This window comes from Heterocephalus glaber, unplaced genomic scaffold (genome assembly GCF_053883595.1).
Source record: "Heterocephalus glaber isolate CG9 unplaced genomic scaffold, H.glaber_assembly_v1.0 deba00001543, whole genome shotgun sequence".
Lineage (NCBI taxonomy): Eukaryota > Metazoa > Chordata > Mammalia > Rodentia > Bathyergidae > Heterocephalus > Heterocephalus glaber.
The window spans coordinates 3,467,559-3,492,092 of NW_028258336.1; the positions used below are offsets into that span (position 1 = coordinate 3,467,559).

Genomic DNA, 24,534 nt, shown 5'->3' on the forward strand with positions numbered 1-24,534 from the left:
GGATAGTAAGGGAACTAACTTACAAGTTCCTAAATTATCTAAGAGAAAGCACACTTGGTAGAATTTATTTTTCTGCAACATAACAATATTTAACAAACCTAAGTTTAACTACGTATTACAAAGCCAGTAACAATACAGTCTTATTAAAGTTAATGAGACATATATTGAGGAAAATGGAAAGAGACAAAAAGCATTTTTATATATATTTATATCAAGAACATTCATTATCTGTAGATTTTCAAAAGAATTTATTAGTATGCTAATTTCTGATTCTCTTAAGATGAACATGACAGTTAAAATTTTAATTGGCTCTCATCTCTTCAAAACTTAATTTTTAAAACTTGACAAAATTTTTAAAATATCAACAATGTACAAGATACTCTTGCCCTCATTAAGCTTTCAGTTTAAAACTGCTGGGCCAGGGATTTAGCTCAGCGGTTTCACCACCTGCTGTGCAAGCACAAGGACTGGAGTTCGATCCCCAGTACCAAAAAAAAAACCAACAAAAACTGCTTTTATGTGGGGACATGGTGTTACACACCTGTAATCCCCAGCACTCTGAGGCGGGAAGATCACAAGTTTGAGCCCAGCCCTGACAATCTGGCGACTTACCAAAACAAGGAAGGGCTGGGTTCAATCCCTAGTACTACAATTAATCAATCAATCAATCAGTCAAGTCAGTCAGTCAAAAAACTGCTTCTACGTGACAAAGAACAATCTCAATTATTCAGTAACCAGGCACTGATGCTTACTTTAACTGAAGTACTGTTCTTCTCCAGCTTCTCCTTTCCATCTCTATCATTAGAACTCTTTCTTGTAGAGGTGGAACGCTCTCTTTCTCTTTTTTCACTAACATGGTCCCTTTCTTTTTCTCTCTTTTTATCCTTCTTATTTCTGCTGTAAGAATATTGATATATGCCAGTTAATTTCTAAGAAATTAAATACTATGTTCTTAATAAAATATCCTTATAACACTGGCTATCTAAAATAATGCATTTAAAAAAAGCATCCTACTAAGCTGATTTGACAAAAAAACAAAAATAGGTCATATAACCCCTCCTACTCCATTCCTTAGCCCAGTTAGCTTTTTAAAGATACTCTAGTCATTTTGCAGCAGTTTCATAAATTTCCAAAAAGAAATAACAAACTGTGAATATCTATAATCAAATCAATAAAGAATAATCTCCCTAATACAAAAAGAGCTGTAAAAGCCAGGTACGGTGGTACAAACCTGTGATCCCAGCTCTATGGGAGGCTAATGCAGCAGGATCTCAAACTGGAGGCCAGCCTGGGTAATTCAGCAAGACCTTGTCTCAAAATAAAAAGAGCAGCCAGGTGTGGTGGCACATACCTATAATCCCAGCTCTTGGGAGGCTCAGATAGAAGGATTGTCATGAATTTGAGGCCAACCTGGGCTACACAATGAGCTCAAAAAAACAAAAACTAAAACTTTTTAAAAATAAATAAAAGGAGCTGGGAGTGTAGCTCAATGTGAAGGCCTTGAGTTCAATCAAAAAAAAAAAAAAAAAGAAGAGCTGTAGAAAACAGAAAAAGGAAAAAAAACAAGGCCTCACAGAAAAGTAAGAAAGTATAAAATCACAGAAAAGGGAATATAATAGGCCTTGAAATATATGGAGATGGTTACCTTCACATATAATAAGAGAAATGCAACTAAAATTATACTGACAATGATGCCACTTCTTACCTACCAAATGATCAAAAACCTGTAACTGTGATAACAATCTGTTGTAGCTATTACAAACACACCTTCTAACTTAACAATACCATTTCTGGAAAATTTTCTACACATATGTATACTACAAAGCAATGTTAAGTCCAAAGCTATTCATTACAGAATTATGTAATTTACAATAGGAAAGCCAGGGATTTAGCTCAGTGGTTCCAGTGCCTGCCTTGCAAGCGAAAGGTCCTGAGTTCAATCCCCGGTACCAAATAAATAAATAAATAAATAATATATATATATACACACACACACACACACACACACACACAATAGGAAAACTAAGAAAGCCCAGTATACCACAGGCAAGTTAAATAAACCAAGGTACTTCCAGACAAAGTCCATGCATTTATATACAGAATGTAGACACTGTCTCACAACAATATGGAAAGATTTCCTGGTAATTAAGCAACAAAAGTGTACAACTGCATATATTTTGTGCTTCTTATATGAAAAAACAAGATATATTCTCGTCTTATGTCTATATACAAAACTGGAATATACAGAAAAACTAGTAATGTCATTATTTAAGGGGCTAGAGTGGATAAATACATGGGTGAAAGACAACATATAACTTTTTAGATCAATTTCTAAAGGATACAAAGGTTATGATTCAAAATACAAAATTTTTTAAAGATTGAAAAGATAATTTTGAAAATATTTTTATTTCCTGCATCCTCTTCTTTAGTTTTAGGTTATGCCTCTTAAAACTAACCTCCTAGGGGATGGAGACCTGGAAGATTTCCTTTTTATGGTTTTTGACGCTCTTGGTGACTTGGAAGAACTCCTGCTTCTCCTCCTGCGCCTATCCCTGAAAGTCAAAAATAGGTCATTGAATAACAACTGAAATAACAGGCAATTCAAAAATATAAAAGCAAAAGAGTTTTGGATACTCTCGAGTAGCCCTCCTCAGAGGCCTGTTTATTTAATTTATTCTATTTATTTAGGTTTTTAATTTTATTTATTTATTTTTGCAGTGCTGGGGATGGACCCTGGGCCTTGTGCATGCTAGGTAAGCACTATGCCACTAAGCCACATCTCTAGCCCCCACAACTTCTTGAGTATAAAACATATAAATAATGTCCAGATTCTCTCAAATATGTTTTTTTGCAGCATCTATAACACGTTTTGCCTATCAGAGGATCCTGTCATGTATCTAACTCCCTGCTGCCCCACTGTGGATTATTTTGCAACAAACACATTCTCTAGAAATGGGTGAGTGAGCTTGCAAAATATGAACTATCTAGGCCCAAGTATTAGAATGTCTCCAAAAATGCACTTAAGTCAGTATCATTTTATAGAGAAATTGCTTTTCCCTCCCACCTCCTATCATTTTATTACTGTTCTATTAAAACTGCACAAGTTACTTAGATATAAAATAGTAAGTTAAAATCTAGGATTTAAATATGGCAAAGTAAGACTTACTAAATAGATTAACAATGCTTTAAAGACTTGTGTTAAACCCATTAGCAAATGATGAATAGTATAAATTACTTTGTTTATAAGAGTAGTCAACTAAGAAACAATAAACTTCACTATGTCCATAATTCAAGGGACAAGATGTAAGGATATGCATTAAATGATTAACATATCCAATGATCTCTCATAAGGAGTTCAGATAATCAGTGACCACACAGTGGCTGAAACAAATCAATCCTCTCAAATTTAAGTTCTCACCATCTCTTATTTTTCATCCCTAAAATTAAAAAGTAAATAAAGCTTGTATATTAGTGTTATATATGGAAGATGTTCAAAAAGACCAAAGAAGCTCAAGAGCTTTGAGAACACAAATATTATTTAACCTGTGCCTGTTTAGTCAATTGGAAAATAAAGACAATTAATAACTCAAGTCTTACAGTGTTGTTATAAAGCTACAGCATCATACCTTAAGTACCAACCATGGAGTCTGGCACAAAGTAAATATTCAATACATTATTTTTCTCTTCCTTTCTTTTTTTTCCAATGCTGAAAACCAAACCCAGAGCCTCCACAATGGGCTACACTACTAGCTCTCTTCTGTTTTGTGGACTTATTTTTATTGATAATAACTTTAAAGTGCTGACACTTTTTTAAATGTCCTTTAAAAATAGATATTAGGCAACACTTTAATATTTTTTTAAAATTTCAATGCCTGCACAACTTAGCAAGACCCTGTCTCTTAAAAAAAAATGGCTAGAGGCTGGGGATTTAGCTCAGTGGTGCCACTGCCTGCCTCGCAAGCACAAGGTCCCAAGGAGTTCGATCCCCAGGTATCAAAAAAAAAAAAAATTGCTGGGGATACAGCTCAGTGCAAAAGGTCAGGGTTCAATCCCCAATACAGTAAGGAACAGACATATGATAGATAAATGAGAAGACAATGTTGGAAATAAAAACGTAAAGTAGCCTGTTTCTGAGCAATTAGATGTCTTCTAGTTCAGTAACCATTTGGAAAGCAGGAAAACGTTAAATAGAGAAACTGTAAATTTTTGTTGAGCTTTTCAAAAGGAAGAACATTCCAAATTGTTGAACCTTTATGAACTAATCTAGTTGCTAGCCATCCTATTTTCCAGGTCCCAGACGTTATTTTAAAGTAGGACTAAATGTGACCATCTGAACTTTTAAAACATAAAGTGACTTAAAATGGCCAGTGAGAAATTAAATGTTTCAAAGTCTTCAGGAAAAGTTAAGCTATTAAAAAGGAACCAAAGCATCTGGTGCTGTGAAGGATAATGTCTAAATAGTCATATAATCACAAAGGCATATGACACAATCAGTAAAATTACTTTGCAGTAAAGATCCAGTCACAAGCCACACTGATAACCATAACAAAAGAGGTGACAGTTTCTCTTCAATTTTTGGTTCAACACGCTGCAATGTCACAGTAATCTATTTATTTTAAACCCCACTGTAACATAAACTATTGCTTTCAACTTCATGGTTCTAAAGCAGTGTCTAAAAGTAGATACCAAATATTGGTTAGCAAACTCTCAAACTTAATTTCTAAAAAGAAGGAAAGGGGGTATACTATACTTCTGATACTAAACTACAGGATAGACCATTTCCTCTAAAGCTTCAGTTCCCTCACAGTTTTAAAACACTGATAATAACAATCTTTTCAAACTTATTGTGAGGGCTAAACAAACTGAGATGTGAAAAAGTCTGCTGTTTATCTTTTGATATTTGTCAGACTAGTATTAATATACTCTCAAACTAACAAATTTTAAAATATTCCTTGATTTCAAATTGTTTGCTATGAAAAATTATTTTTGTTAAAATATATATATTTTAAGATACACTTTGACGTAAGTAAGAAACCTTATTTGTAGTCATGGAATATAGTATGTGAGTTTCAATAACCTTGAGGAAGATTCATTTGCAAGTGTTACTACGGTAACCTGCTGCCACCTAGTGGCAGTGTGCCTATTAATAAATCTAGAGAACAGTCCTAAGGGGGGAAATCTAACATTTGACACAGGAGAATTAAGTTAAATGTCTGGTTTGGGGGTTTGTTTTTTGAGACAGGTTCTCACTACATATTCCAGGCTGATCTCAAACTCATGGCAATGCTCCTGCCTCAGCCTCCCAAGTGCTGGGATTACAGGTGTGCACCACCACACCCAACTCAAAATTTAAAAGGCATGTATTCAAGAGGTAAAAACCAGCATAAATGACAGAAAAGAATGACACTGCAACTTCACAAACTATTTTGCATGTTAAAATTTACTATTCCAAAGAAATACAGACACCTAAGTGGTCAATTTAAAAATAGATATATACAGGTATATTTATATTATATATACACACACACACGTATATATGTGAGATTAATATATATGTATGTATACGTACATGTATATGTATACACACACAGAACAGTTTTAAAATACCTTCCCCTAACAGCTACCCTGCAAGAAAACAAAAATAATAATGATAATAAATTAGCCAGGGTTATGCATTATGAAGGACAGCTAAAATTTTTCAGATAATTTTGTCCAACTATCATCTTTTCCTCTTTACAGGTTCAATACTGTAGCGATCCGTCAGCTAGAAAAATATTTACTTTATATTTAGGGAGGGGGAAATGTTTCAATATTGCTATATGGGTTCAGCTTGCATAAAATAATTTCTGTTAGTTAAAACTTTGTATTTTCATTTGTCATCATGAAACCTCTTAGTTAAAAAAATTTTCTAAAGCATTATCAAACCTGCTGGAACTACGAGATCTTCTTGATGCATTGTAACTTCTGGGTGGTGTTCTGGACTTTTTATCCTTCTTTCTTTTTTCATCTATCTCTTTGGATCTGTCCTTTTCTCGTTCCTTTTCTTTGTCCTGTTCCTTTTCCTTCTCTTTGTCTCGCTCCTTTTCATGCTCTTTTTCCCGCTCTCTCTCTCTGTCCTTTTCCTTGTCCTTCTCCCGGTCTTTTTCTCGTTCTTTGTCCCGGTCTTTGTTTTTTCCCCGTTCCTTTTCTTTTTCACGTTCCTTTTCCCTCTCTCTCTCTTTTTCCCTTTCCTTTTCTCTATCTTTCTCTTTCACTCTTTCCTTTTCCTTCATCTTTTCCCGAGTATCTTTTCTCTTGTCCCTTGAAAAACAAAAAGATAAATTGATAACTAAAATAATTCTCCCCCCAAAAAGGACCTCCCTCTTTCTTCAGCAATCAGCAATAGAAAATCATGTGCAATGGCTATAGACATTACATATAAATTTCTATGTAACTCCAGTGCACATAGTTGCTCAACAAAGCAATTACCAGGGTGAGTTGAGTCATCTGGAAACCTCAAGCGTCATACTGACGATCAGGTTCCAATCAGCAGCACTCAATATTAATTCTACATTACTAAAACAATCACAGGAATTTTATTTCTCATTAAAGCCCAAACCACAAAAGAAAAATTAACAAAACTAATGACAGAATCATTCATAATTTTTCCAGAACTCACCGTGAACGTGAACGACTCCTTGATTTCCGCCTCTCCCTTGATTTAGAGCGTTTTTTATGTGGGCTCTTAGATCTACGTCTGTCCTTCTGTCTTGAACGTGATCTGTTATGGGATCTACTCCTGAAGAAAAATAAGTTGTTAGAAAATCAAAACTTACTCTTAGAATTTCAATTATAAAAAACTGAAGACCTCTTCTAAGAGAATTTAAAAGTGTATCCTAACAGTATTTACCATTTTAAAATTTGCCTTACGTAATGAGTTAGATTACCAGAAATTAAGTTTATTTATTGGCAACTTTACCAGATATTTTATTTAGAACACAAAACAGAATTTGAGAGCTATTTTCTAAGTCACAATCAGACTATTTCCAAGAAATCATTTTTTTTAAAAAAATAGTATATGCCTCAAATTATAGAAGACAGACATTTTCCACAGTCTAAGTTTTCAATGCCATAAATTGTCTTTAACTCTTGATGCGTCTATAAGCTGGTTTCAACCTCATCTAGATGGGTACTAGTGGTTACATAGTTCAAAGTAATTTCCTTTTTTTTTTGAGACAAAAAAATCCAGGGTCTCACTGTGTAGTTCAGACTAGCCTGGAACTCACTATGAAGCTCAGGCTCCCACTCATGGTGATCCTTCTGCCTCAACCTTCCAAGTGCTAGGATTCATTACAAGCATGTGCCACCATACCGGGCCAATTCAAAGTAATTTCTATACATTGCTGTGTACTGTTTGTCACAACAAACATTAAGAACCACAGATAAGGAAGCACAGTACTTAATGAGAGTGCTAGTGTGACAGGAAAATAAGTCATTCATTACCCATGAGGTAAAACTAGATATAACCAAATGTTAATTTGCAATGCCTTGATTTTATAGCTCTAACTATAATCATAGCTATTAAAAGAATATTTTATTATTGAATTCTCCTAGGAAAAACAACTGAAATTTCCATTCTGAACAGGCCCCTTTCCCAACTGAAGAAATGGGGTTTTGGTGATTTTTTTCATAATGAAGTATCCCAGGCACAACTCATTAAAATATAAGGCAGGTGCACACAACTTAAATAATAAAGGGATTAGACTCACCACCAACTTTGGAGTATAACCAGCTGGCTCTGAAAGCCAGCTGTCATCGCTATCTCTGAGGCCTTTGGCTAGTCACTAACCTCATGGAGTAAGAATCACATATCTCCTACAACTATCATGAGAATTAAAGCATACAACATATGGAAAACTGTATTGCAGTCTCTGGCACAGAGAAAATGCTTAAAACTTAATTCTCAGTATCATCATCACTGTCATCATCATCATCAAAATTTTTTTTTGGTACCAAGGATCATATCATCAAAATTTAACACAAATATAAACTTTAAATTATATCTATTTTATTCAAAGGAGGTCTAATGAACTTTCACAAGTACGATGATCATCTTGATGGTTATATTTCAATAAATTAAATTATAACAAATATCTATAAGGGTTAAATGACGATACTTGTGGTATGTTATGAAATCAAAAACATCCCCAGATAATACTCAACACCTCACACCCCGTATGGGGGATTTAACCCAGGACCTTCACACTGAACTATATATCCCAACCCCTTTTTTAATGTACTTATTTTAAGGCAGGATCTAAATTGGCCAGGCAGGGCTTGACTTGCATCAGTTTCCCAGAGTACGGGGATTACAGGTGTGAATCACCATGCTTGGCTTGAAATCTTATTTTAAAATACATTTATTTTTAGTCGAAATTTGTTTTCCTACAGCTAATTTTCAACTACTCATCTATTATATGACTTTAAAGATAATATATTTATCTTTATATCACCTGTTTAATAAGATCATTCAGAGTTAGTTCAAATCTTTATCACTTAGTATCTGAGACGTGAAGGTCAAGTAGTAGATATTAAGGCAAAACTACAAAATTGAGGACATTTTTAGTCCATTTATATTCACATAAGTTAATCTTTTAAAGTGTCTTTGCTTTTATGTGCTTAGTAACAAGGCTTAAGATTTCTGTTCTAGTTAGTCTTCCTAAAAATATAAACAATTCTTTTGTCTTCCTCAAAGCAGTGCTTTCCAACATTAATAAACTTCCTTTAAAAAAAAATAAGTATAGTCCTAATAAATGAGTTAGTAATAAAAAGGGGAAAAAAAGCACTGATCATTTGGCTTCCTACCTTGCCCTGTAGGTCTCAAGAGTTCAAAAGTCATTGCTCAAGAGTAATTATTATATGTGAATTTTGACACTAAATATTTCATGTCTCTATCTCACCCACTAGTAGTTTTCTGGTTAAGAATGCTAAAAGCAGTGAAGAATAGGTCTAATCTAACCAAAGATAAAGAAGAGTTGTTATCAACAGTTTCTGCATTTTTAATAATTTGCAAAATTATATATATATATTTTTGGTACCGGGGATCGAACTCGGGTCCTTGCGCTTGCACAGCAGGCGGCGAAACCACTGAGCTAAATCCCCGGCCCCTGCAAAATTATATTTTAAAATTAAATTGTAAATACATAGCAACTTACCATCATATTGCTTCAAAGTTCATTTGTATATCAATTGTTTTCCATTAAAACATTATAACATTATAACATTATAAAATGTCTTATATTTCCTATGCTGGTCTGTAAAGGTTACTTACCTTAAAATTACAATTATAGTTCTGCCTACTTTTCCTAAGACTGTTTCTAAGAATAAAACATGTAGGCTGGGGATTTAGCTCAGTGGTTCCAGCGCCTGCCTCGCAAGCACAAGGTCCCGAGTTCTATCCCCAATACCAAAAAAAGAATAAAACATGTATCAAATTTGGACAAAGTGGAAACATATCTCCTTAGTACTAGCCAAAGACACAGTCACAGGAAATCCCATCTTCCCTTTTACTATAAGAGGAAGGAACAGAATAAGGTGAGAGGAGCTTGGGGGAGGAGGGTGTTTCTAATTTTATTTTGTTTTTTATTTTTTTTGAGACAGGGTATCACTAGGCAGTTCAGGCTGGCCTTGAACTTGCAGTGATCCTCCTTCCTCAGTTTCCCAAGTGCTGAGATTGTAGGTATTCAACACCAGACCTGTCATTAATCTTTTTAAATTGACACATATAATTGTACATATTTAGGGGGTGCATACAGTGTAGTAATTCAATACATGTATACAAGGTGTAGTGAACAATCAGAATAACATATCATTTCCAGCTCCTTAAATATTTACTATTTCTTTGTGCTAGGAACCTCTGAACTCTTCTCTTTTGGTTCTTTGTAAATATATAATAAATCATTGTAAACTGTAGTCATTCAACTGTGCTGTGGAACATGAGACCTTATTCCTATCATTTAACTGTATTTTAGTAATTATTATTTAACCTCCCTCCACTTCTCCTCTCTCAGGTGACCAGTTTATGAAAGCAAATTTTTAAGTTGGAGAAACAAACTCTAAAGCATCCATAGATGGGGGAAAAGTAGAAGAGGGTGGGCCCAAGAGCAAGGGCTCCTGAGAAGTCTAGTGGATAAGAGCAAGATCCAAGAATACCAGCTTCCGCTGGCACAGAAGAAAAAGCCAAGAAAGGTTTGTCATCCTCTTCCCGATTCCTAGGGGAGACAAGGGCTCTTCCAGTTGAAGAGTCTTAAGCCAAATATCAATAAGGTATTTTCTTTTCCCCTCCTTTAAAGAGAAGTCATCCTCTTTTGTATTTATGAAGTCTGTAATGGATATGTGTCTCTACATGCATATATAATAAAAGTAGAATGTGCTGACTAAAAACAAAATAAAACAAAATCCTTGGTACATAGATTAGATCTACAACATGAAAGTATTCTCATGACTATCACAATGATAATTAATAAATTTCAATACAGTCTGAATAATAAAAACCTCTGGAGAAATATACCCATATATAGAGTAATTAAAACAAAAACCTTAAAATGGGTAGTAGACAAAGTAGACAAAACATCTGTTTTAATTTCAAAAAACACAAAGCTTTACATATATTATCAAGGAAACAATGTTAATCATCAAGTTTTAGTTTTTCCAGCCTTGGAGTTTGACTTTCTCTTATAATAAATCACTCAAAACAAGATTCAGGACATTGGTCCCTTTTTTCCTCAGAGAAATTATTCTTCAACAAAATTTTCTGTTTCCTTGATCTGCTTTACCCTGACCATATCCTGGTCAACATATGTGAATGCCCACAGTCTGGTACCCAATGTCACTCTGTTCTGCTTGCTTTCTCCAACTGACTCCAGCTGCACTGCTTTTATATTTCTTGTACATAAAACAAACTGCCTTCACTTGATTCTGAATTTGCCTTACTGTAAGATCTAATAAATAAAACAATATTCCAAAGATTTTGCAAACTAAGAATAAGGAAGTATATACCAGCAAATAGCTAGAAATATAATTTATTAGAATCAAAGAAAATCATAGTAGTCTGTTTCATTCCTTGAAATCTCCTTGATCATCACAGAAAAACAAGCTAAACTCAGCTTGCTTGTGAGGCTCAACACACAATACCTTGGTTCTTTCCTTCCCCACAAACCATCCTCCTTCTCTAATACCCCTACAACATACACACATGCACATTTTCCATACCTCATCAAGACAAAAGTAATGTAACATGCAACTGGGGTCTACTATATACCCTTTCAAAGCCCCCTCCACACCCTAAAGACAGCAGAAGACAGGATTCTTAAGGTACTTCCAATCAAGACGGTATGCTTTACACTTTGAGGTATCCTTTGCACCAACCACAAAGCAATGAAAGATAAAAGAGAAAATTAAAAAGCTATAGCTATGATAAAAAAAATAGGATAAACACAACACAAACAGCGCTTAAGCACAGCACAATGTTCTTGCTGAGGTTGCATGTTTCTGCATGGTTTCAGTAGTGGGCAGAGGCTCCTATCACCAGGAGTACCAAGGACTTGAAGTACTCCACTTGACACATGGTCCTGGAGAAAGAAAACTGCTTGGAACCACACCTGGGGTAGTATTCCCCAGACCTGGAGTGCACTGGGAGAGAGAAAAAATATCTGCAACCCAAACAATATTTTCAGCATAGCCATTAAATATGTTCCCTTTTCTTAATATGAAGAATGAAAAGTTCTTGCTATTTCTATTTAAAGACTAGTTTGCTTTTAGAAAAATCAACAAAGTATCTTATTTTTTCAGGTACTAGGGATCAAACCCAGGGTCTCACACATGCTAGGCAAGCTCTCTACCACTGAGCTACATCCCCAGCCCAAGAACAGCATTTGTAGACAGAAAACCAACATCTAAAACTGAAAATTAGTTTAAAAATTAAAAATTATCAGATGAAATTTCATCCTAACTACAGTATTATAATCAAAGCAGTTTCTAAAGGTAACTACACTTCCAGATGAACACTATGAAATTTCTGTATGATATTTTAACAAAAATTCATCAATTCTTAAATTAAAAATTGAAAAAATGCAAAATATGATAGTAGAAACTCTCACCTGTGTTTTGACTGTGATCTTTTCCTTCTAGAATGGGATTTTGAGCTAGACCTGGACTTTGAGCGAGTGTGGGAACGAGATCGACCGCCTTTTCTTTCACTGCTCTTTCCAGACTCTGGGAGGAAAAAACCACTTTGCAGTGTAAGCTCAGAACAATTAAAGATCCCAGTTAATAATTAGGCACAAGTGGAATGTACCACATATAGTGCAAGGGGCCTACTCTCTGTACATCCTCCGCCTGTGCAATTATCCTTCAGAAACATCCAAGAAAGTCATTGCATAAACTCGTTGAGTGCAGCCACCCTGCAGCAGTACATACAAACCAGATGATTATAAACAGCTGTTCGTAATATTTTGTTGCTGCCATAATGTATGATTAAAACATGTCTGCAATTCCTATGACAATGATTTTACATTCTTCCTCTATTTATCCTGATGGAACTGAAGCTTAAGTTCTGAGTGTCAGTTTCAAATATCCAAAGGTTTATTTAGTAACATAAAAGTTTGTTCCTTTACCTTATTAAAGGAGTATCTATTTTTTTCTAAATCAGAGTTCTTTTCTAGCTTTAAAATTAAAACTTTAAGGAAAGTAAGCCTGCTTGATTGCAACAGTTTAAATACATCTGCACTTTCCTTTTTAGCCTCACAATAATACTTTGATTTCAGCCAATCAATCTGAATACTAATTTTGCTATTAAAATATAAGCTAACTAACTCAGGCTAACATGCCTCAAAATTCGGTATTTTGGGAAAGGACCAATATGTGCTAAATCATTCTTTGAGGAAGCCACTTGCTATTTCTTGAGTTTCAGTCTTCTTATTGGTAGAGCAAAGGGACTGAACAATATAATTTCTAAAATTCCTTCCAGTTCTAAGATTCTGTGATCATTAAACTGTGACCTATGTAACAACACTATGGCCTTACCTGGTTCAATGGCTGCTGAGATAAATGACTGAGCCTCTCGTACTCGCTTCATTACTTCTTCTAATTCTTTAGCTGCAGCCTGAGGTGTCATCTCAGGGGGTTTTACTATTGCATTGTTGGAGTGATTTATTCTAAATTAAAAATATTAGCATATCACAAATACACACCATATTTTATAAAACACAAAACACATGTTTATATGATCCATATTTAAAATCTGAAGACAACTCAGAAGCACCTTTATACAGCTAAATAAAGAATAAACAATCTCACATCCACAATCTCATTCCCACCTCCCCTCATCGCTTGCTAAAAGTGAAAAGGAAAAGCTAAACTCTTGCCAACTTCTTTGAATAGCACAAATAGAAGAAGAGCAAGTGTCTACATAGCTTAGAATTATAAATCATAATGCTGATAGCAATATTAAAATGAATCCTTTTTATATTAAGAGTGTAAGATTCTGCTGTTAATTTGTACACCCTGGCAGGATGAAGGGAAAGCTCTATATTATGTGCACCATTTTAATCAACCCTGTTCCATGGCTTAGACAACACTTTTTTTTTTTGGTTGAGACAGGGTCTCGCTGTATAATTCAGGCTGGCCTTGAACTCACTATGTAGCCCAGGCTGGCCTCGGAACTTGAAGCGATCTTCCTGCCTCACCCTCCCGAGTGCTGGGATCACAGGCGTCCACCACCATGCCCTGCCTAGACACACCTCTGAATGTGGGAGGGATGTGATAAAACCTCCACTACTAGGGCCAGGGATTTAGTTCAGTGGTTTCGCCACCTGCTGCGCAAGTGCAAGCGCAAGGACCAGAGTTCGAGCCCCGGTACCAAAAAAAAAAAAAACTTCCACTACCAGGCAAGAGAAGCTTCTCCAAAGCTTCATCTGAATCTGATGACACATCTGAATGTGATGTGTCTTGCCTTACCTATTCCACAATGAAGATAAGCACCCACTAAGAACAGTTATTCGTCCTTTAACAGCAAAATACTGATCAAATTGTGTAACTAAAACAATCACCTATGAAATAGATAAAATTGTCTGCCTTAATAATCTGCATAAAATAGAATTTATGGTCTTGAGTATCTAAAACACTACATCATTTTGTTACAAACAAGGATATGAACAAATCTTAAAAGTCAAAATGTCTGGTTTAAAACATTTCTGGACACATTTTCTTCCCGGGATTTGAAATTTAGCAAAATTCTTTCTTATTACTGAAAGTAATGTGGTTCAATCTACACATTAAGTTCCCCATACATCTAGAGTCATGTTACAAAACTAACCCATATTAAAACTTACAGAAAAAAATCTAACACTGTTATGTAGGTTACATGTTAATAGTATATCAGACCTTCAAAATAGAAAATGAGAAACAAATGTCCTCAAGTACAACTTTAAGAAATTGAAAGGCTAAAATGACACATATTTCACTAGTCTATTTAAGTCTTCCTTTCCACAAATTGCCAATTACTACTGAAAAGAAAAAAGCCTTAATTCCATCCAATATACTTTAATCATTAAAATTTCTTTGTTTAGATTTCTTACTTCAGTGGCCTGTCTCCAAACATAACTCCATTAAAAGCAAGGGCCCTTGGTACAGAATTTTGGTCTGCAAATTCCACAAAAGCAAACCGAGTTGGCTGAGTCTCATCACCTGCCATCCGCACAAACTTCACTTCTCCAACTTGTTTAAAAAATTCAAGTAGTTGATCAGCTGTCGTTGTCTAAGGAAACCAAGTTGACACTTTTAATAATGTATTTCTTTCAAAACATCAAGTATATATTACTTTACCAATATGAGTTTTAAGAAGAGAGTAAGAGGTACTACAACTTGGTTTCTTCTTTTATTTAGTTACCTGGGAATTCAAATTTCCAACATAGACTGTTCTCCTAATTTCATCAATTTTGGAAGGATCTACATTTCCCATAAGTGGTGGTTGTGGTATCTCTCCAAGTGTTGCAATGTTAGGATCTAGTGCTGCTGCTGGTATAGCTCCCAAACTGCTAAGTGAAACACCAAGCTATAAGGGGGAAAAAACACACACACAACAGCATATATTTTCTATTAATATCTAAAACTACCATTCTCTAATCCTGAAAAATGGATCAACTCAACAAGAATGAAAGACTAAGGACTCCTACCTTTAAGCCATGCATACTTCTGAATTATTAAAAGTGAAGTCACATTAGTTTTGAGATTCTCATTCAAGGTAATTAAATTCTATAATAATTCCAAAAACAATATTACTGGATACTGAACAATTGTTCCCAGGTAAGATACAAGGTTAAATTACTGGGAGACAGGTTATAGTATTTTCATAAACCACTAAATACATAACTCTTACATGTTTCTGTGTGAAGGCATCTTATTTAATAAGTGTTGGTGATTCATTAACCTTGAAGTCAGGGTTTGTAACATTATAACTCGGAATAATCTGTTTATCTAACAGACACAATTTGTTCCTAAGGCACATCACACACTGCCTGCACTTTCTTTAGCATATGTGTAGGGGCTTGTGTACAACAGTAAAATGACCAAAAGCACAAAATTTTAAAAAATGTTGCACTAAGCAGACCACAAAAGTATGCTGGTTTTACAGCATGAGTGCCAAAACAGAAGGCAAAGTGTCACTTTCACTTCATCGAAAATATGCACAATTAGCATTTTCTATGTATTTCTGTAAATGGCTACAAAGTATTGCAAACAGTGATGTTAGAGTTTCAATAGGTTTTTACTTATTAAGTGAATTCACAAATACAGAATTCACAAATAATGAGTCAACTGGAGTTGGTCATTCAAGACTATCAATTGTATGAATTCCTAATCATTAAATTATCACAGAATCTCATTTTGCCGAGTTATTAACTTAATTCTCAATAAAACTGAAAATAGAGACAAAGTTCACCTAAGAAATATCTAAAATAGTAAGTTCTTAAATATGCTATGGTAGGAAAAAAAAAAAAAACTTTGATCTTCCCAGAGCATTAATAAATTCAGATAGTTCACACATTAAAGAATATGTTGTTTTCAGAAATACTGAGGATTGAACCCAGGACCTTCACACTAAGCTACATTCCCAACCCTTTATTTATTTTTAAATTTTGAGACAAGGTCTTGCTAACAGTTGAGACTGCAACTTATAACTCTCCTTGCTCAGCTTCCCACCACACACAGAAACAAAATGTTATTTTTAATATAACTTAAACTGAGACAGAAGATCTAGAACGGGAAAATGGGAAAAAATATCAGAATTAACAGAAAGATTTTTCAAAGAAAAAAAAGAAAACACAACCACTTTCATTTCTACTTATGCTACTGCAGACAATTTTGACTACAAATGCGCTATACACTACTAAGATTTATTAACTTAAGTAATGGCACTTCCCAAAGGTGAAAACACAATTCATAAAACCAGTGTCACTTCTTTCTGTCACAGTAGCCAATCTGATCTTTTTCAAAAAGATGTCAAATCATGTTTATACTCGTGTTTAAAACTCTTCAGTGGCTTCTAAGTACTTTAAAGATATTCAAACTCCTTTCCACAATCTAAATAGCCCTACATAATTAGTGTCCTAACCATCCCTTCAAGCTCAAATATCCACTATCTTTCCCTCACTTGCTGTGTTTCAACAACCCTGACCAGCATTCTGCTTTTTCAATAGAAAAGTTCAATCAAAAAGCGTTGCCTGATGGCCATGGTGGTTCCTGCCTATAATCCCAGCACTTGGGAGACGGAGACAGGATAATTGCTGGGAGTCTGAGGCCAGCCTGGTCTACATACTGACATACTGTCTCAAAAAACAAAACAAACATACAAACAAAACCAAAAAAAGAAGGATTGCTTGCCTTGGGCCACAATGCACATTTCCAGAATAATATATGTAAAAATTAAAAAGACCCAAAGTTTATACTTCAAAATTTTTTAAAACTTTCATAAATTTGATACACTAACTATAATCACAAAGGTTATTTATTAACTTACTCTGTATTGAACACCATAAAAGCTAGATTCAGCTTCCAGTTAAGGTAAGCTTTGTTATTTTGTTTTAGGTTTGTATTTGATGAAAAATGGCCCTTTTTAAAAAAGAAGACCAGAATCTTTTGTACAAAAACTAAGAGCCAAGTATGGTAGCATCTTTTAAGCCTACTTGGAAATCACAGAAGAGGAATTAATTACCATCTAATTCTGCTTAGTTCATGGTAAAATACATGTGCCATGTTTTCATCTTATTTCTTAATATGAGATGAACACTTTTGACCATTACCAAAGTTGTCGATCATCTCACATTTTTAAAATGAATTTAGTCCTCATTAACTGGGAAATTACCAAGATCCTCCAATGCCTTGTGCTACCTAAAATACTTTCAATAAATGATTTTCTAATGAATACTTTACTGAATTCAAATTTAAATGAATCCATACTTACTTCAGCACTAATTACAAAAGGCAGCTTAAGTCAGTGATATATGGGGGAAAAGGTTTTAAGTAGAGATTCTGAAACTTCTCAATTAAAAAAATATAGTAACAGATCTAAAGTGGAAACAGTTCTCTAAGCTCCTTATTCAACTGATTACATAGTTCAGTGTTCATCCCATTCATAACAGATACTTCCTTATGAACAGTACTTACTGTAGTCAAGGGATTTGGAGTTGGTATAGGAAGCAATCCTGCACCAGGCATCAGACTTGTCATGGTTGGAGCAGGAGCCAATAAAGAGAGGGCTTTGGATTCCTCTGGGATTTTACCTGCAGAAGCAAGTTCCAAACATTATGGAAAGCAGAAACACCACACCAACTTTATACTATGATTTTACAATTACCCTTGCACTTAAAAAATAATAATAATAAATGAATCTATCTATCAGATCTGCACAAAGAAATAAATAAGAACTTAAGTCTTTCCTTTTAGCCTGCTCTATTAGGAAAAATAAAAGTGAGCAAAACTTCAAAGACTAACAATCTCATTAATGGAATATTATTTTAAAAATTGAATAATGTAGACAATTATTTAACACTTTGAGCTATGGGTCACCTGTACTGGAAACTTAATGTTCATGAACCAAACGATATCAAGCATGGACGCTTTCCCAGGACGGTGTTTTCGCGGTGATCGAAAGTTGTGTTACACATGACAACCGTTCGTGTTGGCTGCATCACTAATAGCACACAGAACATCAGATACAGAAAAGAAGAACATTTTTTAAAGTTTAATCCCCAGAAATGGCAAATAACCAAATTAGTCAAAAAAATGAAAAAGAAAAAACAAATATGTGCGAATTGAAATTTGTTCCTTAATGAGTGTCCCTATCCTGTTGCTGAAACTACCTACTTGTGATGCAAACAATTTCAGTAACCCTTCAACAGATTCCATTCAATTTCAAGTAAACAGAAGAAAACAAAACCTACTTCATATAATCATGCTCAGTTTAAAAGGAAATCTACACCTACTCAGTTAATAAGGCATCTCACTAGTATCAGTGATGCCTAAAGAATATGCCTTGGAAAATTGCTAAAAAATTTTAAGAATAATAAAAGTTCCCTAGTCTCTGAAAACTTAACGATACTTTTAGAACCAATTTATGTATACTTATATGGAGAAGTGGTTAATGCTTGTCTTGCTTATAAACATTTTAACTGTAAAAACAGTAACACTAAAACAATCTTAGAAACTAAAAAAATGCCTACAACCTGAAAATTGAAACAAGTACATGATGTGCCATGTTTAATTGCTGAATTTTTATCAATTAATTTTGACAGACCACAACTTTCATATTTTTCCTTATCTTCTTACCAAAATAAAGTGTCTTGAAAAGCTGCAGGTATATTTATAACTACTCATCTGCTAGCTGTCTATGCATTTCCATTACAAACCTGTCAAAAGTGTTTTAAAACAGTGTACAAAATTACATTAAGCTGAAATATATGTATTAAATTTTCAAAAGAACCATTCCTGGTTTCAGAGGTAAAAAACCCTACTTAAAACAATTAGATGGGCAGAAATAAACCTCTAAACAATATTATCTGAATATTATCTCTAAACATAGGTAAAATTTAAAAACTTGTTTTAAATAATGGTTATGTCTTTCTATAGAAACAATAAAAATTACATTAGCTTTAGCAAATGCCTATTGTTTTAACTTTGCAGCATCTAAGCTTCTATCATTCTAACTAATTTCAAAAGCAAAGTTATTTCGATCTAAACTCTGGAGAATATATTTCTTAACATGCACAAAGATAAATAAAAGGTTGGTTGACTTTATTGAAGACACTGAATAACAATAATCTATTTTATATGTATTAGTTACTATTAACATGTATTTATACTGATATATACTGTATTATTTATATTGATATCACACTCATTTCATCTATTATAAACAGTTATTATTTTTTAAAGAGATCTGTAAAGCTTGAACACCCTTGATAAACCAACCAGGGTCCTGACATGCAAACTCCATGCTTCAGTACACTACTTTACACACCTAAAAAAACAAGAGTGCTAATCTAGTAGAGATGTGCCAAATTTAATATTACTTGTCAACAAATAAGCAAAACTATCCATAAAGACAGTGTAAAAAGACTATACCAATGAAATGGGTTTTCAACATGGGCTAAAAACTGATTACATGGTATTATGAAAGTCTCACTTCTGGGTTAAATATCAGTAGGTTGTCAGATTCTCATTGTCTTTCTTGATAGTAATAAACTATTATAAATCTGTAACTAACTGTTACTGTTAATTTTTTTTGTTACTTTATTAACTTGAGGAAAAAATTCCATTGCTTAATTTTCAAAATAAAGTTGTATCAAATTTATCTTCTAATTACTATCAGATTATATAAAAGTATAAAACAAATAATCATTTAGCATTTTTCCCAAGCTGTATTCCTCAAAGACAACTAAGAGGAAAAACAACATCTCTCACATTATTAAAGTATTATTAAAGTATAATCTCTGAAGCCATTTATAAGCTAGTAATATCTGAAGAATTTTCAACTTAAAAAACTCAAGCAAACAGAAACATACACATGCAAATAACTGTCTCAAATATCCATTCCCCACATAGGCAACAAAGTCTTAAGACAAGGAAATATAAGTTGTATAATAACCACCATAAAAGTGAAAGACCCTCCTTCCCTACCCCCAGATAGTTTTAAGAAATTTACTTATTTTCCTTGATGACTCTGTATGCCTAGAATTCTAGGGGAAAGAATGAAAATCAAAAACCATCAGTTGGTTTTTGTGAGAGATGTAAACTTGGAAAAAAAAACCTACAAAAATCTTGCACTAAGATCAGAAAGTGTTTCTAAGATTCCTGTGTTTTATTGTTTAAGAACAAAATGTAACTGATGAATCTGTAAGTACCCATTAAGACCCATTGAGCTTCAAAACACCATATTCTTCTAACTTACTACATGAAAATTTATCTTAAGGTTGAGCTGTTAAATCATCTGATATAATTTGCAACACGTTATGAACCTTAATGGAATACCATTTACAAAGAACTGGAAAACCAGCTCACAAGTTAAAGTGAAAGAGATTTAACAAAACAAAAACAAAAACAAAAAAAAGGGGGGGACAAAATAAAGAAAAAGAAATGAAATCAAAGTAAAACAATAAAAAACAGAGACAGGGCGTCCATCTTCTGCGGTTCAGACTCCGATCTCATTTCCCAAATGAAGGTTTCACTTGACGGCAGGTTTAGTGGCATGGCAAACAATGCCTAACTCAGGCAAGTGTAACAGGTCTGCCTTGGCCAGTCTAGTCATCTAATAATGCACAAATATCACATAGAGAAAACATACAAAACCAAATTAATAGTCAAAATCCATCTACCAGAAAATGTGGACATAAATTTATGACTGATGATTAGGCTGACACCTTTGTTATGTTTGACCTTATCTTTTCTAAGTGTTAACATTTATAAAAAGAAATCTGAAATGTACGCAACAACAAAAGAGGTCATAGTTACACAAGTACAATGAAAGTATACTTTATTTAGAAATGGCATATTTTATGAACAATAGTTAATGCTTAATATGTATGAATCCGTTACACATCAAACATTATTTATACATCTTAGGATCTTCTGCTATTCTCTGAACTAAAAAGAGCAAATTGAAAGAAACTAAAAAGCTTTTCTTGAAATTTTTTCTATGATTTTTCTCATTTATGTCATGATACTGTTTCTATGATATCAAGGAAAGAATGCAGTCTGAGAAATGTACCACAGAATGCTCTTAGCACCACAGCATGTCTCCTCTTACAGAATTCCTCCACTGGAACATTTTCCTTGGGTTTACTTCAAATTCGCTCTGCTATCTTTTTAGTACAAGAATGCATTATTTGGGCTGGGGATTTAGCTCAGTGGTTCTGGTGCCTGCCTCTCAAGCGCAAGGACCAGAGTTCGATCCCGGGTACAAAAAAAAAAAAAAAAAAAAAAGAATGCATTATTTCTTTGCTGGCACTGCAGAATCAGACTTTCACTACGAAATTCTTCAACTTCCACAAATTCATCACTATTGTATTTAATATAACTTAAAAACAGTATCTGAATTTTTTCTAGTACCAGAAATTTTCTAATATCAGTTATATCTAATGCTATTAAGTAATGTTAAGTTCTTCTAATGCCAGTGTTCTGAAATACTTCTAAATTACAAAAAAGTATGCTTAAATTTGTTCAAAAATAATAAAAATTTGTATCAAAATATCAAAAATATTTAAAATCTGTAACTCAATGTGTATTTACTCATCTCTATCAAGTAAACAGTAAAAGGAACCTCTACATGCCAATAACCTTGAACATTTATGACAAATAACAGGGCTTCTCTAATGTACAAAAGATTTTATGGGAATACAGCAAGGTTCCAACAAAGCAATGATTACAAAAAATTTTTCCTTACAATTCAATAATGATCGTTATAAAGAGCCTGTGCTGCTGGTGGAATAATTTCCTGATACAATATTCCAGATTAATATATCTTCTATTTGGTTTCTTTTTTCCTACAGCTTTTTGATATAAAATTTCAGTAAAAACTATATAAAACTAAATCATTAACCATCTCCTTTCCCAGCTCGTTCTTAAATTTGAGGCTCACTGTACCCTTAACAGAACATCAGATAAGGATACTTGTTACATATCAATAATTAACTTTAATGCATTTTTATGTTCCCTACCCACTCTAAGCCCTAAAACATGGGAAAGACATTTTCAGTTTTATCTGGAAAAATCCAGAATGTTCTATTCTTGGATTTCAAAAGTATCAGCCTGCTACTCATTGTATTTAACTGTTTTTGACATTCCAGAAAAAGCATTCCAAAATAAGCATAAAAACCTGAAAGTGGGACAAGATGCTTATTACACATTATTATTTTAATGTTAACCTGGTCACTACAAAAGGTTTAAATTTAAAATTATATATGAAAAAATTGTTTCTGGTAAATTTTTATGTTGTAAAATAATTACCACCATCCACAGAAAATATCTATTTGTAAGGACACTTCAATTTGCCATAACCCAATTCTAAAATCCATATACACATGCCATAGTCAGTGCTCTAAATGAAAGTTAATTACACACCAGAACTGTCAAAATTCAGCACAGCCTATTATTATGTGAGCAGCTCTGTAAAAATAAGTTACTAGAAAATAATTAGTAATAATTAGCTCTTAAAGCAGTTTAAAGCATAAAATTTAATAAGTAAGTATAAGGCCTCTGGCCCTGTTCTTATCTTCAACAACTATTTTCTTGATGAAACCTTTGAAAAATTGTTTTCCATGATTTTTTTTCAATTGTCCACAGGCCAATGAAAGAAAACATTCCAGTTGCACTGCAAACAAGTACACTGAATACAAAAGAACAGTCTCATGGTAACGATAAAGGTAAATTACCTTAAAAGGATACTTGAAAGTATAGATATTTTTCCTACAAATATAATTAACCCAGAAATTTGGCAAAATGTATACACTGTTCTTATTTGTAATACTATTTATAGTATTAAGGTAAATGTATATTTATTTACATATTTAAAATAATTACTCATAGCAACTTAAAACTATTCTTGTAATTTCATAAAGCTCTCTTGAGAATCTGAAAATTGACTACAGAAAGCCAAAGGAAATTAGAGAAGCCAAATACTTTATGAATTTTTTAAATGCTATGTTATAAGATCTCAAATGTACGTACACAAGTAATAAATTAATCACTTTACTATAATTTACTATTAGGTAAAAATTCTTTCTCTACATTTCACCCTTGTGCACACTCTGTCTCACACATACACATACACACAACACTCCCCAGAGTACTGCCTACTTGCTAATTTTTAGGACAGAAGGCTATAGTAATAGGACAGAGATTAAAATAATAGAAAAAAAATGTGAGATACCAACCTTCTGCACAGGGAACAACTATCAGAGCTCTGTCAATAAAAACCGTGTTAGTTAGATGCTGGGCCACACCAACACTTGATGGGTCACGAAACTTAACATAACATACTTTGGAGGAAAAAGCAAGAGGTGCATTGCTGCAAGATAAAAAGAAAAACAACTGAATAAACATTTGCTTGCGTTTGTCATTTTCATTTACAATTTCTTTCTCACATCTTTACATAAACTTAATCAAGTTTAGAAAATTTTTGTTACTAGGGCTCATTAAAATATAAAATGGCAAAACTCAGTCATTCAGAAGTGATTTGTCTGACGAGGCAACCCTAAACTTTACATGTAAAACCTGAAACAAATTAGTCAATCCTTAATCTGAGTCAACTGTGAAAACAGCTGGTAAAACCAAAAGGGTTCAGTCAGTCTGTAAATCCCATCATTTTGTAACCATTCCAATTCTTCCTAAATGTGATTTCCCAGTATTTAAGTCTGAACGTGGGTATATTTACCTCTCTGACAATATATGCAATGCTCTGACTTAAGATAACTAGGTAAGGGAGATTTTTGGTGAGTCTGATATGAAATCTGAATTGGATGACCTTAGGCAGAGCAGGTAAACTGAACTGACTACCAAAGGGGTAGAACGGTTTTGTCTTTACAACTTTAACTATCCTTACTAATTATGTTTTCATATTTATATATGTTGTGTACATATACATGTTTCACATTTTAAATATAAATCCATTTTATTATACTGTTTGGCCAATTGCATAAATAATTCAAAATAGGTTTATGTGTGCTAAGGACTGAACCCAGGGCCTTATGCTGGTGAGGTACTACTGAGCTGCACCCTGTGCCCCTCAAAATGGTTTTTTTAATTCTTGGGGTTTTTTGCTTTTTTTTTTTGGTTGGCTGGTTGGTTGTTTTATGAGACAGGGTCTCACTATGGAGTTCAGCCCGGGCTGGCCTCGAACCTCAGTGATTCTCCTGCAGTGCTGGGATTACAGGCACATGCCACCACACCCAGCTAAATTCTTGATTACTTGAAAGATTAAGGTTGCCTAAGATTTAGAATTGGATG

At 33.8% G+C, this 24,534-nt stretch overlaps 1 protein-coding gene across 13 annotated transcripts in view; it reads right to left on the bottom strand.

The window, feature by feature from the left end:
• Nucleotides 1-24,534, bottom strand: part of Srek1 (splicing regulatory glutamic acid and lysine rich protein 1) — a 46,842-nt gene that overhangs the window by 13,734 nt on the left and 8,574 nt on the right. Inside the window, exons 1-12 of one of the 13 annotated variants that reach the window (XM_087189545.1) lie at nt 23,463-23,596; nt 18,103-18,226; nt 17,701-17,816; nt 14,927-15,091; nt 14,616-14,794; nt 13,063-13,193; nt 12,138-12,252; nt 9,078-9,146; nt 6,659-6,778; nt 5,926-6,300; nt 2,457-2,552; nt 753-897 (exon numbers count right to left, since the gene is read on the bottom strand). In XM_087189545.1, coding sequence (XP_087045671.1) covers nt 753-897; nt 2,457-2,552; nt 5,926-6,300; nt 6,659-6,778; nt 9,078-9,146; nt 12,138-12,252; nt 13,063-13,193; nt 14,616-14,794; nt 14,927-15,091; nt 17,701-17,763 — 1,458 coding nt within the window. In that variant the 5' untranslated portion in view covers nt 17,764-17,816; nt 18,103-18,226; nt 23,463-23,596. Of the gene's footprint in view, nt 1-752; nt 898-2,456; nt 2,553-5,925; nt 6,301-6,658; nt 6,779-9,077; nt 9,147-12,137; nt 12,253-13,062; nt 13,194-14,615; nt 14,795-14,926; nt 15,092-17,700; nt 23,597-24,534 lie in introns of those variants that run through there. The other 12 variants (XM_021242937.2, XM_021242936.2, XM_087189546.1 and 9 more) reach the window with 12 other exon arrangements.